Genomic DNA, 15,228 nt, shown 5'->3' on the forward strand with positions numbered 1-15,228 from the left:
CACATCCCAGTACTGGGTCCGCACAACATGCAACGTCCAGTGTCCGTAGCTCGCTAGCATTAGGTGAGTTCCACACAATCAGGGTAACGAGCTTAGGTTGGAGCCCGTTAGCGCTCCTGTATATGGCCCAAAACTAACCCAACAGCCTATGCGTAACAACAGCAATCACCGGATCACCCATCCATTGAAACAGGAACTAGCCTCAGCCCTCAGGACCACTTGCACATCCACGCACTGGACGAGGTACCTCTTGTTAAGCAATCCATCAACATACGATTAGGGACGCGTCATTTGACGCAGACAGCCGCTACTATAATACAGGAAATTTCAGTGACGCTGACAGCAACTAGCAAACAACCGAAACTGAAAGGGCTGAAAGGTTCAGCCGGCGAAGCGACTGCGCGTCAGCACATGGCCGCCTAACAGCCTCCACGAGCGACCTCACTGGTGGCAGCCGTTTTCAGAGCGAGCCCGCAAAAAAGCTGCCGCTCAGAACGGCAAGGAGAGATGGGTACAGGTAAGCATGGCAGAAAAAGTTCGATTGGCAAAGCGTCTGAACAAATAATTGGCGAAACTATATTATACATGGTGGGGATGGCGGACACCCGTAAACTGCTTTCCGGTTCCCAAAAAACCTTCTTTATTTTGCTTTTCCAAAACTTTGGGTGGGGAGAGAAACCGCTAAATTGACCCTTAACCTGATCTCAGTGTTGAAATCCGTTCCCACTAGCTCAAACTGTGATCAGCATCCGTCGGTTGAACTCAGGTACTTCAATCCCACCCCTTGTGTGTGCACAAAATATGAGGTTATCATATCTTCATGCAGCTTCATATTCAAGGAAACAGCTTCTTTAACCTGTTGATGGCAACACCAGCCGTCTTGTTCATTGGTTCTAGAACAAGGGCGTGGTTGAAATCTGTAAAATAATATAAGGTCATAATTTGATCCAGTTCATTGGATATTAAACAAACAGACGATTCCTTGCATATAGTATTAACTAAAGGGCAAAAGGCAAGACTGACCATCAACGGCCTCCTTATAATAACCTAGCATCTCCCTTGCAGTGCCTCTCCGTAAATAAGCTTTCACGCTCTGTCAACGATAAATAGATTGGAGTTAGAATATACAGCAAATATCAAACCAATAATTTAGGGGGAACTTGCATTGCCTATCAAAACATCAACCAAAATTAAATGTGTCCAAAGTTTGAAAATTTGAACAAAGTCTACCAACGATAGATACAACTAGTAAAAATAAACATTGGAATGTTTCCCTACAGCACACCCGTTAAGTAAATTTTAATACAATTCGCAATATCATATGCTCCATTTTAATTTCGCCTGCATTGAATACGTTAGAATAATATCCATTGCACATTGCTCTGTAATAAAATGCAAAAACCCAGAATACAAAACAAAGACCGAACCTTGGAATCAAGTTCGATGGCACTTGTGCAATCTGCCTCAGCCTGACGGTAGCTGAAAGGAACCATCGAGCAACAGAGTGTTGAGAAAAAAACTCAATGTCAAATCATTAAAAATTTCGAAGAAAAATATGTCTGATAAGTAGGGGAAAATCATACCTAGTTAGTTCTAGAAAGGCAGCAGCTCTGTTGCTGTAGTATGTAGCCACTTTTCCATTTAACTTTATTGCTTCAGTGTAGAAATTTACTGCCTTTTGCCATTGTTTTTCCTTAAATGCAGCATTACCCTGTGGAGAAGCAAACAGTAAAAAGAAAACTAGTAAGAACAATGTTAACACACTAATCCGCCAAGAAAGATTTGGTTGGAGGACTTGATTGAGCGTTGTTACAGGGCATATGAGAAATAAGTATGCCCAAGACTGTTGGGACAGTAGGACAATGTATCTTCAAAGTAAACTACCACCAGATTGTTCTTTCATACATTAAATGAGCAATCAGAAAATTTAACTTCCTTTGATGCCATCAGGTTCTAAGTGAACTTTTTTTTTATTGCTGTTAAGCCTAAAATAAGTATGCCCAAGACTGTTGGGACAGTAGGACTATGTATATCCAAGTGAACTACCATCACTTCTTTGATATATTAAATGAGCCATCAGAAATTTAAACTTCCTTTGATGCCATCAGGTTCTAAGTGAACATTGTCTTACTGCTGTTAAGCCAAAGTGCTACTAGAGGATTTGCACAGGAGTTAGAAAATTTTACATCCTACAAGAATATGCAATAAGAAAAACTAACTTTCTCTTTAGCAGCTTCAGCTGCTTCTTCATTCATCGCCTGTTTACTTGAAACACTAGATTTCGCTAGTATCTCCACTTGCTCTTGGATGGTTGTATACATGGTTTGTGTGGTGTCCAACAAAAACCGATCACCACCATGCCTAGCAATCAACGAAACTGAAATGGGGCACTTATCATGTGTACCCAAAGGAATGGAAACCTGAAATGATCACCAAACAGCTGAGGATTAGTACAAATTTAAAGAGTGCTTACTGGAAAAGCAAGCTCACACGCTATGCACTTAAAGCTAGGAATGATATCGAAACTCCTCATTTTTATCTAGATCCATACTCACCAAATATTCACCCAAATTCAATTAGCACATTTATTCTATAATAACAAGTATTAGTGTATGACATGGCACTACCACAAAAAAAACTAAGGCATGTTTAGGGCAGTATCTATTCCAATGACTATTTATATTCACCCAGGACCAAACCTAAATCCTAAAAGTAGTGGCTTCATTTATACAGGTTACACTAGTATTCACATCTCCAATCTTCCATTACTTGGAGATTTTGAAAAAAAACTTCAGGTCCAGCATTCTGCTACTGATTGAGCCCATGTAATAAATCATGAGTCCTTCCCTTGTTGCCAAACATTGTTTGTCTGTTGTTAAGAGTCTGAGTAGGGCTGGGCACTTTAAACCCGCAACCTAAAAACCGACCTGACTAGACCGAATTTGTGGTCCATTCGGATGTCGGATCTCGGATTCAGTCTACGATCTGTGCTAATTCAGGTTTCAGGTTCGGTTCCTGACTCCTTAAACCCGAAAAGACCTATTAACCCGAAATAAATCCCTATTAGGCTGTCACCTAGCCGAGCAACGTTTCTACTTAGTTTTCTTTTTTAATCCAGCAAACCACTTCTGGTAAGTACGCAAGGCAAAAAAAACATGCTAAAATAGGTGGGAAATGAACCACTTTTGCTGATCTGGACTAGTTAATTCAAGATTTTTTTGTACGACATACTGTTATTTCGGTCTAATAGGTGGACCGAATAGATCGAACCGAAATTTTCGATTTATTTGGGTTCGGTTCCTATAATTGTGTCTATCATTTTGGTCCATATTTTCTGATGCCCGAAATTTTCGGAACCCGAACAGACTGAACCGTATAGACCAAATAGACCAAATGCCCACCCCCAAGTCTGAGTAATCTGCTACTTTGGAATAACTTTTGCAAAGATTTTATTTCATTCAGAGTAAAGTTCGCCCTACCCTGTAGGCTACAGTGATTCTTTTCTCTAGAAGATTTCAGTAAACTTAATTATTCTGGTAGCTTAACTCATGCTGTGTAAAGATCAACTGATTGTCACTCTAGACTCTTCACTTGTTCAAGAGTGCTTAACTACAGAATTCAGACACTCTACAAGTTGTTATGTTTCCATAGAACATGCATTACGTGAGTTTGCACATGACAGTAGTTGTTATATTTATTCCTTGTTTGAATTAGGACTAATATTCAAAATGATTGCAAGCTTGCAACCTCATAAAGAAAAAGGTTCAGCAGATCACTGGAAGAGAACTAGAGAAGAAAGAACAGGTTCATATAATTCATGTGCTACTAAACCCAATACAGAAAAACTGTACCTGGCAACACCCTGACATGCTAGCTAAAGACAAAAGGCGTAGTGTCTGAGAATTGTAGCTTTCAGACGAGAGTTCCTTAGCGTTAAGCTTCGGGGGGCACCCCAAAGCAGTTGGAATCACCAGAATCCCATCATCCTGTGTATTAGCATATCACCAGAAAATAATGCATTAGCAGTGCACTATTAAATAGTAAGTAGCACATTCAGTGGTACCACTTCTCTATATACAGAAAAAACTATGGATCATAGAACACAAACAGTATTAGCAAAAGTGCATGAGAAAGGAAAAAATTACAAAGGATTTTTTTTAAAGCTCAGTTGTTGGCTTGTTACACACACTGGGCAGTATTATACTTAGCTGAAACATCAACCTAGAAAATTTCAGCAAAAGAACTTTACTTTCTGGAATGTTCCTCAAGTGGTTAATTATACATTCTTATTAGTAAGAAAATACAGAATGTATCAGATTCAACTGTGATGGATAACAAAGAGCAGAATTGTTTTTGAACAAAAAAGTATACTTTGGTCGTACATCGTGTTTCTGGTAACCGTTTTGGGAGGGGGGATAGTAACTGTAACTTTGCTAGGCCAATTCTGCCATTCTATGCGCATGTGAAACATATAAGGCAAAGTTTCCAATGGAATATGCAAAACCTACGAAACAGGTTTTCCTTCCCTATGGTAGTCCAGAAATATCAGCCATGCCAAGGTTTTGAAATGATATTTACCAAGTAAAACTACCAGTAACGGTCATAAACCTGTGCTAACTGCTAAACAAAAAAAACATAATTGCAGTTTTTATTAATATTGTTAGTAAGCACCATCATAAGCTCGCGACTAAGAAATAAACAATAGTTCATTCTGAAACTGATGTCCCAGTACCTTAAGAAGTCCACTTAGAGCAGAGCGCGCTTCTTTCCTCACATTTTGGCAGCCATCAATATCTGAATCACCATCCTCAGACAAATCACTGACTATGCGTGCATCCACAGCAGGCTTAACTGAATTTATCCACTCCATATGCTTATCTTTGAATTCCTGCCTGAATCCAGTTCGTGAATTAATATTATTAACCAAATGATGCCAAATTGCTAAAGGATGACAAAGAGAAAGAGCTAACCATTACAACACACAACAGACAAGTTGAATTACAATCAAGTAATAATATATAGGCATAACAGATTAACAATAGAAGTGGTGAGCACATGGCAAAATTTACGATCATTTTGGAGAACTAAGGAATTTGCAATCATACACCACAGAATTTGCAACTACACTCTGCAGTTAAAAAGTCCTAACTTACGGCCCCCCTTCGGAAGGAGAATGCTTTACTACTTTTTCTAATTTAATTCACATTTTAACTTTTAGATGGGCTGGCACCACTGTTGGGCTGCCGGCCGATTAGGGTTTCCTGGGTAGTATATATGTAACCATCTTCTATGCAATACACAAGGTGTTCCATTTTCTTACATGGTATCGGAGCTAGGTTTTCTTCTTCCTTCCATTCCTAGCCGCCGACCACCTCTTGCACAGGCAGTCGGCATCTGCTTCTACGCCACCGTGCCCGGGAGGCTCCGCTTATCCTTCCCTCCCAGGGCAACCCCCATCCCAGCCGTTGGCCACTTTCCACTCCTCGGCCGACAGCCCATGTGCCCCTGCTCCCCAGGCCGGCCCCGCACGCCTCCGCTCCTCCTCCCGCTGGATCCGGCGCTAATGCCTCATGTCCGTTTCCGCAACGTCTCCACCGCGCCCCTTCCGGCCGCGACTACGGCACCGCGACCACACCTGCCCCCGACGCTGCTCCTCTTCCTATCCCCGCACGCGCTGTCGCTGGGCTACGACGCGCGCACCTTCCTCCCTCCCACGAAGCTGCCGCTAGGTCCGCGTCCCTTCCTCCATGGTCGGCACGTCTCCCTCCTTCGCCGGCGACGCCCGTCGTTCCCCTCCCCTTCCCGGCATGAGCTTCTCCTGTCGCGGCGTCAAACCCCCTGCCAGGCCCGGCGCAGCCCCCTGCCCAGTCTCATTGCTTGGGGTGCCCCCGTTGTGACTGCGGGGGATGTTAGAGTGTGTGTTCCTATTATCCTTGTATGTGTAGATGAGCTAGCACCATCGTTGGGCTGCCGGCCATTAGGGTTAGGGTTTCCTGGGTCTCTATACATATAACCATCTTCTATGCAATACACAAGGTGTTCCATTTTCTTACATTAACTAACACCTAAGTATTTGGATCCAAAAACAATCTTTCCGACTATGAGAGTTGTGTCAAAAACCTATAAGCAGCTTCAACTAAAGTGAGTCCTGGAAGTCATAGTTTGAATAGTATTAATAATATTTTACACCGAACGATCGCTAATTATTTCTTTAGCAGCAACAGTATGACTGTTAGGAAGACATACTTGTGAAGTGATATCATGGAGTTACAAAGTGCTAGCAACAGAGGGAACTTTGAATCCCCATTCTTATGCCCATTTGAATAGTTACCCAGGCTGGATATTCTTGAACTCAAATAATTTTCGAGATTCACATGCCGGACTTGTCCTAATAAAATAAAAAAGAAATCCTTCACCATTAGGAAGTTAACTGCCAGAAAAGAATTCAGAAAGTTTTGAAATAATGAAGGAAATCACAGAGAGTAAAAACACATACTTCCAAAGAGCTTCTCCACAGATTTTGTCACCACCTGAGTAAGTCTCCTAGCAGGTATCTTTGAAAGTTCAAAGCAATCATCTGCTATGTAAAAAATTCTCGGTTGGCGAATACCAGCATAAGGAAGTCTAAGAAGAAGATGCCCAACACGATGCAAAACACTTGGATCCTTTGCAAACCAACCTGTAATAGAATAAATAAAATATTGGGTCATGCCAAGTTCAAAGAGATTGGTTTTAGAGAACAGTTTTCAAAGAGGTTATGCCACTCATGACATAAACTCCACACTGGAGAAAAAACAATTCCAGCAAATACCTATAGTGTCCAGGCTAGGTGCAACAGGAATGACACCACTATTGGAAACCACAGCATGCGAAGGCCTGAATGCTAAGACACCACAATAAGCACCAGGTATCCTTACACCTCCAATCGAGTCAATACCTGCCAAAACCACACTTTCTGTAACATTAATCAAATGAAAAATGGGCCAACCCACATTTAATGTACAGTACACGCGTAGCGTAGATAATGGCATGGGCCAAAAAAATTTATCTAGAAATGTCAGCCACCAGGTATCATGAATTATAATGACATCTCTAAAATACTTGATTTTCGTAATGGCATATATCTGAAAACCCCTATAAAAAGGCAGACCCAGTGCCGGAGGCTCCCACATGAGGGATATGAGGAAGAGATAAAACGAGGCAAGCCTTCCCTCCACAAATGCAGAGAGGCCGCTTTGAACTTGCAGACCCAGTGCCGGAGGCTCTCACTATTACACCAGACCTGTCCCTTTGTCAATATTAAAAAAAATAGTTTTTTAAGAGAAATAAAGACACCCTAGGTAGAACAAATAAGAGAGCTACAGATAAGCACATGTGCAGTATACTTTAGACCTGCACCACAATCGTTGACATCTACCAACTCTATAAAACCCACTTTTTGACATGAACTGAACCATAAGAAAAGAATATTTGCACATATCAAGAGAGATGTAATGGTTCATTGGTTCCAACTTCCAACTCTAAACCTAAACATTTGAAAAGAAATCTCACTGTTATATTAAAACTAAACGATCCTTTCTTATAATTCACTTTACAAATTATTGAGTAGGCTTTAAGGTTTAAGCCCTCTTTTGCAACACATTGTGTGAACATTGTAAGTACAAATTCTCATGAAATAAAACATTAAAGGGGTAAGTATCAAGAACATATGCAAGCATTCATCAAGATTCAAAGCATTTTTTATTTTACCACGAGTTACATGTGAAATGATACTGTTTTGTTTCTTTCTTGGAGCTTAGAGATGGTTCAGTTGGGTGCCCGCTGCCATAACACATGTGATATTAAGAAAACTATGAAAGCTTCAGCCCAAATAGCCAACGACTTTTGAATAAACAAAACTCGTAGCATAATAGCATGCACAGGCTGTCCAGAAATTCTACAGATATTTATGAAGAAAAAAACTCACCCAGGGCAAAATCTACCATTCCACCAGCAACTGCAACAGCTGATCCACTTGAACATCCTCCTGGTACTCGATCTGGAGCGGCAGGATTTGTTGGTGTATCAAAATATCTATTCTCACCATGGATACTGAAAGAATATGTATTAAGTCACACACACACATAATACAGCTAAAAAAGATATCATACTAAATGCAACGAGCCTTTGTTGCCATTACAATATGCATAAAAATTAGAATCAGCAAGAGATAAAAAGAAATCAGCTCTACAAAACAAATGTCAAGCAAAAATGATTTTACCTGTATGCCATCTCATCAATAACAGTTTTCCCAACACAAATAGCACCACCATCAACAAGAGCTGAAACCACTGAAGATGTTAGCACTTCTGCATTGTGTGTCTTTGCCCATTCAAGACTGCCGAAACTTGTAATATAACCACTGACATGCAATCTGCAAATCATCAAAGCAGATATTTGTTCTCAAGGGTAAATAACGCAAGATGACAAAAAACACCATTGCAGATGTACTACTGATCTACTGGTTGTCAGGGCAGGTGCAGAAATCATGACATGTAACTATTTCATGCAACATTGGAAAGAATAAATTTTACACCTAGGTAGTGCAAGCATCTATTAAATTTCTTTCTCATGATGTGCGTGCAACAATTACCAACCTAGTAACCTACAGATCTAAAACTACTGGTGTATCACAAAACAGCAACAAACTTTCTACCATAATACATATCTATGGTATAGCATGAAAATGCCCTCCTAAAAAACTAACTACACGAACGTTTTCAGGGAGTAGTGATGGCAAATCTAGGTATTAATTATTAATTTCTGGTAGGGTAATAAAGTTCAAGAAATTTATAACTGCTTAAATATGCGAGTAGAAGCAATATTACCCTTGGTTCAGATAATTACTCACCGGGTGGCTGTCACTACATAACTAAGAGGCCAAAAGCTGTACGAGGAATGACTAATTATATTATACCTTAAACCAGTTTAGAACACCTTATCAAACATGGCTTTATGACTGGCAGCATTTATACACCATATGACTGCAGATACAATGAGATGGTTGGCATGCAAAGTATTGTGTTGAAACTGATAAAACATTATCTTATATCTCAAAGTTCTCAATTGTTTACAAGAAGGTAAAGCCCTGTATAATTTTATGGCAGATAACTGCAACTCCCATAGAAAATCCAATGCCGGAGGTTCCCACATGAGTAGGGTCTGGGAAGAGAAAAACCAAGGCAAGCCTTCCCCCGCAGATGATGGGAGGCTACAAATCTCATCAACAGACAAAACTCATCCATCGGCGTTGGTAGCGCCCAGATGCCACATCTGGGTCTGGCACTGGACGCAGCATCCACCATCCATTTGTCCTATCCTTTGATCCACAGTTCATTTAATTTAGTCCACAAGGAATAACATATCTACTTCTAATTAATCCAAGTGAAATGGGACTATCTTCGTGCATTCCTTTACCTCCACATCTGCCTACCTCTTGCACCATCGCTATTTCTCTCGTGCGGAATTCCAAGGCTGGGTTAAAAAAAACACGGAACACCCCTCACCCCTGTCGGCCTGTTCTTCCACTGACGCAGCTGCAGAGATATAAGTAACCTGCAGCCACATCCTGGTTGCTCCTGGACAGATAACCTATGCGGATGGGGCCTTCAGGGTGTTTTCGTGGTCCTGCAGCGAGAAAATTTCTTCTTCTTTAATACCCAGGGTGGTCTATCCCCCAAGGACTGAGTCTGACAACCAGGAAAACCCTTGCAACAAATAATTTAAGATATTGAAACATTTTGAGAAAAGCGACGAAGCATTGCCACAGCAAGTGCTCCATGGAGTAGAGGTCCTGTTGGCCAGGCTGCTGTTGCTGCACATGGCACCTAAGCTTGTGTCAACTTGATGATGACACAATCACCTCCAGGGATGCTCTTCCTCTTCCCCTTGACCTACTCCTTGACCCATGAGGAAGCAGGAGCAGCCGAACAGGACGGGGTCAGCAGCCCAGCAACCATGACGGACAACTTCTTCATGTTAAGAGTGGTGATGGCATTGATAGAGGGCGTGTATGCTGCCATTTGGTTCCTGCCAGGTCAGATATCTGGCATCTCGAATTTGGCATAAACAGCACTAGATTGGTGCTTGAAGAGATGAGGTGTGAGGAGAGAGGAGAGCACGGGAGGAGATAGAAGCAAATGGGGAATCGGAGAGGGATGAGGTGTGTCGAGCAGGGGTATAATAAAAAGCTAGTGGTGGAGGTTTGATGGTGGAAATTGTGTGTTTTAATTGATTGGAGAACTGGTCCTATGTGGAAGGAGTGGCCAATGTGTTGTACACACGACGAGGAGCATTTCCACGGGTCCATTCATGTTCCTTTGCAGCCAACATTTTGGTATAAAGAAAGCCATGCATAAAGCTGTCTGATGTGAGGCAATTTACTCAGTTCCAAGAGTATATACCGGTTTGCAAGGCAAAACAAGCTCTGTGCAATTCATTGTCCTTTTTGGCTCAGGCAAGCCATGCACGAATTTGTCTAGTGTGAGGAAGTTTAGTATCAACTGACAGAACGTATCCGCTTTGCCACATAGAGCAAGCTAAAGAAAACACACAATCATGTTGTGCTGAAATAGATAAGAGCAAAAGCATGCTATACTTTGGCATGATGAGCATCCAATGCACCATGTCAAATGAATTTGTATCGCCCTAGCTCAGTGATACCAGACAAAAATTCCACCACTCACGACATCGACCTGATATCGATAACAACCTAGCATTATCCAATCTATCGAATTACTATTCATGCAGCTCTAAAAAGTCTTCCACCGATCCAAATCCGACGCTAAATCATATAATCAACCAAACACAAGGATATGTGGTCGCTAGAGCTTACGCGTCAGCGATGGCGAAGCAGAGTCCGGTGAGCGGGTGGGGCGCCTGCGGCGGCGGAGGCTGGGGCGGCGGGAGGAGCTCGAGGCGGGCGACGAAGGCGCCGTGATCGGGGCGCGCAGGGCGCCTCAGTCGCCGCGCCGCCAGGAGAACGCCCGCGATGCCGAGACCAAGCAGTACCCAGAGGTTAGCGGCGGCCCCTGAGGACGCCATGGACGAGGAGGACGGGCTCAGGCTCGTCTGCTCCGCGCGGGCAGGGGAAGGAATTCGAGGGCTAGGGTTTTAGCACGGCGCCAGGGGTTTTGAGGCAAGCGTACAAGCGCTGAGGACGACGGACGGCGAGGGGTGGAAGAGGAAGGCGAGGCGGCGTGAGAAGCAGATGCAGCGTGGTGGATGGATAATACCGCGGGCGATTGCTTTCTAGCAGACCTAGGAGATACTGCGCCGAAGAAAGAATTTAAGGGGAGCTTCTTATGACCACGAATAAGTACACTAGGAGGCAAAGGCGATCAGCTCTCAGGAGGCTGAACCGAGACAATTAGGTAAGTTTGTTAGAAAGAGGAAGATAAAATAGTAGATAAGTTAGAATGATTAGTTCCAGAGAGATAAAATAGGAGATAAGTTAGAAAGATTAGTTTCAGAGAGATAAAATAGGAGATAAGTTAGATGGATTAGTTCCAAACATGATAAGCTGTTATCAGTTGAGATAAATTAGGAGATGTATTATGATGCCGGGCTATATTATGCACCGGTAATGATTCAATGAAAAACAGAGAAGAATTAATCTAAGAAAAGAGATTATCTTCTCACTTCTCTCCGGCAACCCTCGACGGCGCTCCAGCCACTTCGCCGTCGTAGAGCCTACCGATCTCGGCCAGCAACCTCTCATCCGTACCAGCTCAAGCTTAGGCTTGGTTCTTCCAATTTGGTATCGAAAATGCCAGGTTCTACGGAAGGAGACGCATCAGCACCCGTCGTCGTCACCACCAATTCGGGTTTCGATCACAAACTCGATCACGTCCTCAAGATCGTCACCGACCTAGTTACCAAATTCTCCGACCTTTCCACCCGTGTCATCAACATTGAAGCCTGCCCAGCTGTATCCACACCCTTTCCCACGTTGCTAGTGTCAACCAAAATTTTGGTGCCCAGTTTAAATCTTGTGTGCATATCTTACATTACCATTGTCTCTAATGCTAAAAAAAGACAAGCATTTAATATTATGATGATGTATTCTTAGCACATTTAAGTGTTATCCTAAGCATCTCTTTCTCTAGCGACTCCCCTGCTAGAGGCATCGAAAATTCTGGTGGTGCCTAAAAAGCAGCACTAAGTCAAACTCGCAATCAGCTTAAATTCACTAATTCTAATATACTCAAACATGAATGTACCTTAGGAATGGAGTTAGCTTTTCAAAACAACATGTTCACTTGCATCTCACTATTTAATTAGGTATAATGCAAATATAAGTTAGTTCACACCTAGTTCCACTATGATAACCATTTAGCGTTAGAGTTCGCCTCTTCAAAGTACGACTATCTAACATAAACACCCTCTATTGTTTCTTAGTCAACAAAAGAAAATTTTAACATATATCTTTGACTTTGATTTTGCTCCTAACTTTTTTCTCTAATGTTGAAACTTTATCAGCTTGAGGCCTTGTCACGACCCGGTTGTGCCAACCTTCTGTTCACAAGAACCATGGGCATAATCTACACTTCAAAATTCATATTTTAAAAACTTGCATACTAACTCTACACTTTTGGGTTCTGCGATAATCAGACAATTCGGTTGTCCTACAAAACAGTCTGACAATGGATGATTTCTTGTAGTGTCTGCACTTACATTCACTTTAAACCATGTTATACTTTGTCAATGCTTAGTATAAGGTCCACATTTACATTCTTGTATAAAACTGCTTTTATGCAAAACCAAATGTGTCCCTTTCTACTAACCAAATGCATTATCCTTGTATTATATTAGGTAAGCCTTGTAGAGTATATTTGAGTATTGATCTTGTGATTGCTTAAGTTTTGTAGGTAGTGTTGTGTCTGCCTATTAGTTTTTCTATGCACCTGATTCTGTTGAGGACCTAGAGTGGTAGAGAAATCCATGTTGCATAGATATGTGGAACATGACACCGTCCACATGTGTTAATTTTCAAACACTATGTCATTAATATTTCTGCTATACTCTTTAATGTTGGTATTTTTAATTAGATGGTTGTATTTCATGTGTGATGTGTGATAAATTAAGTTTGGAACAATAGTTTGTGAAACCAGTGTACATATTGTGATGTGATATGATCTACCCATGTGTTTTGATATTTTCTTTCCCTTGTGTGATCCTGGATGAAGGTCGAACATAGTACATCATATTGGTGGTGTACTGGGATGACTAATTAAGTGTTATCTAATCTAGTACCCAATGAAACACTACTAATCCATGTATTCTACTTAAAATGGATATGATCCTGACCTTTTGGGGTTCTTGGGTTGGGACAAGGACGTGGTTTTACAATGCTTGTGACATCTTATATGGCTCCTAGCTTCTCTTTATCTCCTGGTCTATAACAATGAATTGATGGGTTGCCTTCTTAGCCACTTAACACTAGTACTTAAGGTCTTCTCTTAAGGGGGATTTTGTCTAGTTGGGCTCGAGCGTATTTTTATTCTAACTTTGGTGACTCTGGACAAGGTTTGGCAACCATGGAAATTATGGTGTAGGGACATGTAGGTTTGACTATTCATTGGGAAACTAAAAGTAGCTACTCATTAACCTTTGCTAGGATATTGAACTTGCAAGATTTTAGTTCAAGGAAAACAAGGTTAACAATGAAAGACTTGACAATAACTATGGGTCTTGCAGTGCCTGTGTTGGAGGGTAAGGTTAATGCACTTAGAATCAGGGGAAATTCCAACATGGTTCAAGATCCATCATGGGAAACAATACAAACAACTTAAAGAGATGTCTAGCTCATGGGGTTAGGAAGAAAAAATCAATGCATTAGACAAGACATATGTGATCTTTACCTTCCATTGGGGGATAACAAGTTTGACCAAGCTAGAAGAAAATCATGAGCATGACTTAACCACTACAAGATCAATGATGGATAAGGGCCCAATTGATTCACTAGGGTGTAACAAGACTATAGCTAAAGATGGTGAAGCGCCCCAATCCTCTGGGACTCAAATGTGATACAATTACTAGTCCCAGGAGGCTAGTAACCGTACATTCCTTACTTCAAATAGTACAGAGTTCGAATAAAAGTTATTACAATACCAGAGTACAAGCTCTATTGAGCCTGAAATACATAACATAGTGGAAGATTCAACTAGCCCAAGCCACATGCAGATTGGGTGCAGACACAGCCCCCTTCTAGTCGAGCATAGCAGAAAAGAAGTCATCAGCTGCTAAAAAACATAAATAAATCTGGGTGAATACACTAGGTATTCCGCAAGCCCATCCCGCCCGTAAAGAGAGAGGGACCTATATAATACATGCTTTATATGGTGGAGTTGAAGTCACTCTTATTGAAAGGGAAATAGGGTCAAACCTTTTCCTATATGAATTTTGGTGGTTGAATTGCCCAACACAAATTAATTGGACTAACTAGTTTGCTCTAGATTATGAGTTCTACAGGTGCCAAAGGTTCAACACAAACCAATAAAAGTCCAAGAAAGGGTTCAAATAAAAAAGAGCAAAAGACAACCCAAAGGCAGCCCTGGTCTGGCGCACCGGACTGTCCGGTGTGCCACCGGACAGTGTCCGACGCACCAGGGAACCCAACTCCAAACTTGCCACCTTCGGGAATTCTGGGAGCCGCTCCGCTATAATTCACCGGATTGTCCGGTGTAGCACCGGACTGTCCGGTGTGCCAGTGGAGTAACAGCTACACAACGCCAACGGTCGTCTGCAAAGGAACAGTAAAAGTGAACAGTGCGCGCCTGCGCGCGTAGAAGTCAGAGCAGTGCCAGAAGGCGCACCGGACAGTGAATAGTGACTGTCCGGTGGCCCAGTTGTCAGAAGCTCCAACGGTCAGAACCCAACGACCTGGTAACATGGCTGGCGCACCGGACTGTCCAGTGCGCCATACGACAGAAGCCCTCACCAACGGTTCTTTTGGTGGTTGGGGCTATAAATACCCTCCAACCACCACACTTCATTGCATCCAAGTTTTCAGCCTTCAAACCTCATACAAGAGCTCTAGACTTCATTCAAAGACACAAACAAGAGATCAAATCCTCTCCCAAGTCCAAAGATCATTCCAATCAAATAGTGACTAGTGAGAGAGACAATTGTGTTCATTTGAGTTCTTGCGCTTGGATTGCTTTTCTTCTTCCTTCTTTCTTGTTTCCA

The 15,228-nt window shown here is 42.0% G+C and overlaps 1 protein-coding gene across 1 annotated transcript; it reads right to left on the reverse strand.

Moving 5' to 3' along the window:
• Window positions 1-544: 544 nt before the first annotated feature.
• LOC100285985 (uncharacterized) lies at window positions 545-11,292 on the reverse strand. Its single transcript, NM_001158873.1, has 13 exons — window positions 10,874-11,292; window positions 8,261-8,413; window positions 7,967-8,091; window positions 6,812-6,937; window positions 6,497-6,679; window positions 6,247-6,388; window positions 4,733-4,892; window positions 3,852-3,986; window positions 2,220-2,420; window positions 1,584-1,711; window positions 1,428-1,479; window positions 1,024-1,093; window positions 545-917 (listed from the first exon to the last, which is right to left on the reverse strand). The coding sequence occupies exons 1-13, from the start codon at window positions 11,080-11,082 to the stop codon at window positions 835-837; spliced, it is 1,767 nt and encodes a 588-aa protein (NP_001152345.1). The 5' UTR covers window positions 11,083-11,292; the 3' UTR covers window positions 545-834.
• Window positions 11,293-15,228: the final 3,936 nt, after the last annotated feature.

Source organism: Zea mays, chromosome 1 (genome assembly GCF_902167145.1).
Source record: "Zea mays cultivar B73 chromosome 1, Zm-B73-REFERENCE-NAM-5.0, whole genome shotgun sequence".
NCBI lineage: Eukaryota > Viridiplantae > Streptophyta > Magnoliopsida > Poales > Poaceae > Zea > Zea mays.

Excerpts from the sequence above, each read along its gene's own strand:
- LOC100285985 (NM_001158873.1), bottom strand. The coding sequence starts at position 11,082 with ATGGCGTCCTCAGGGGCCGCCGCTAACCTCTGGGTACTGCTTGGTCTC. Across the intron at positions 8,414-10,873 it reads TGCTTCGCCATCGCTGACGC|ATTGCATGTCAGTGGTTATA; the intron begins GTAAGCTCTAGC and ends GATGATTTGCAG. Across the intron at positions 1,480-1,583 it reads GCCTTTCTAGAACTAACTAG|CTACCGTCAGGCTGAGGCAG; the intron begins GTATGATTTTCC and ends GGTTCCTTTCAG.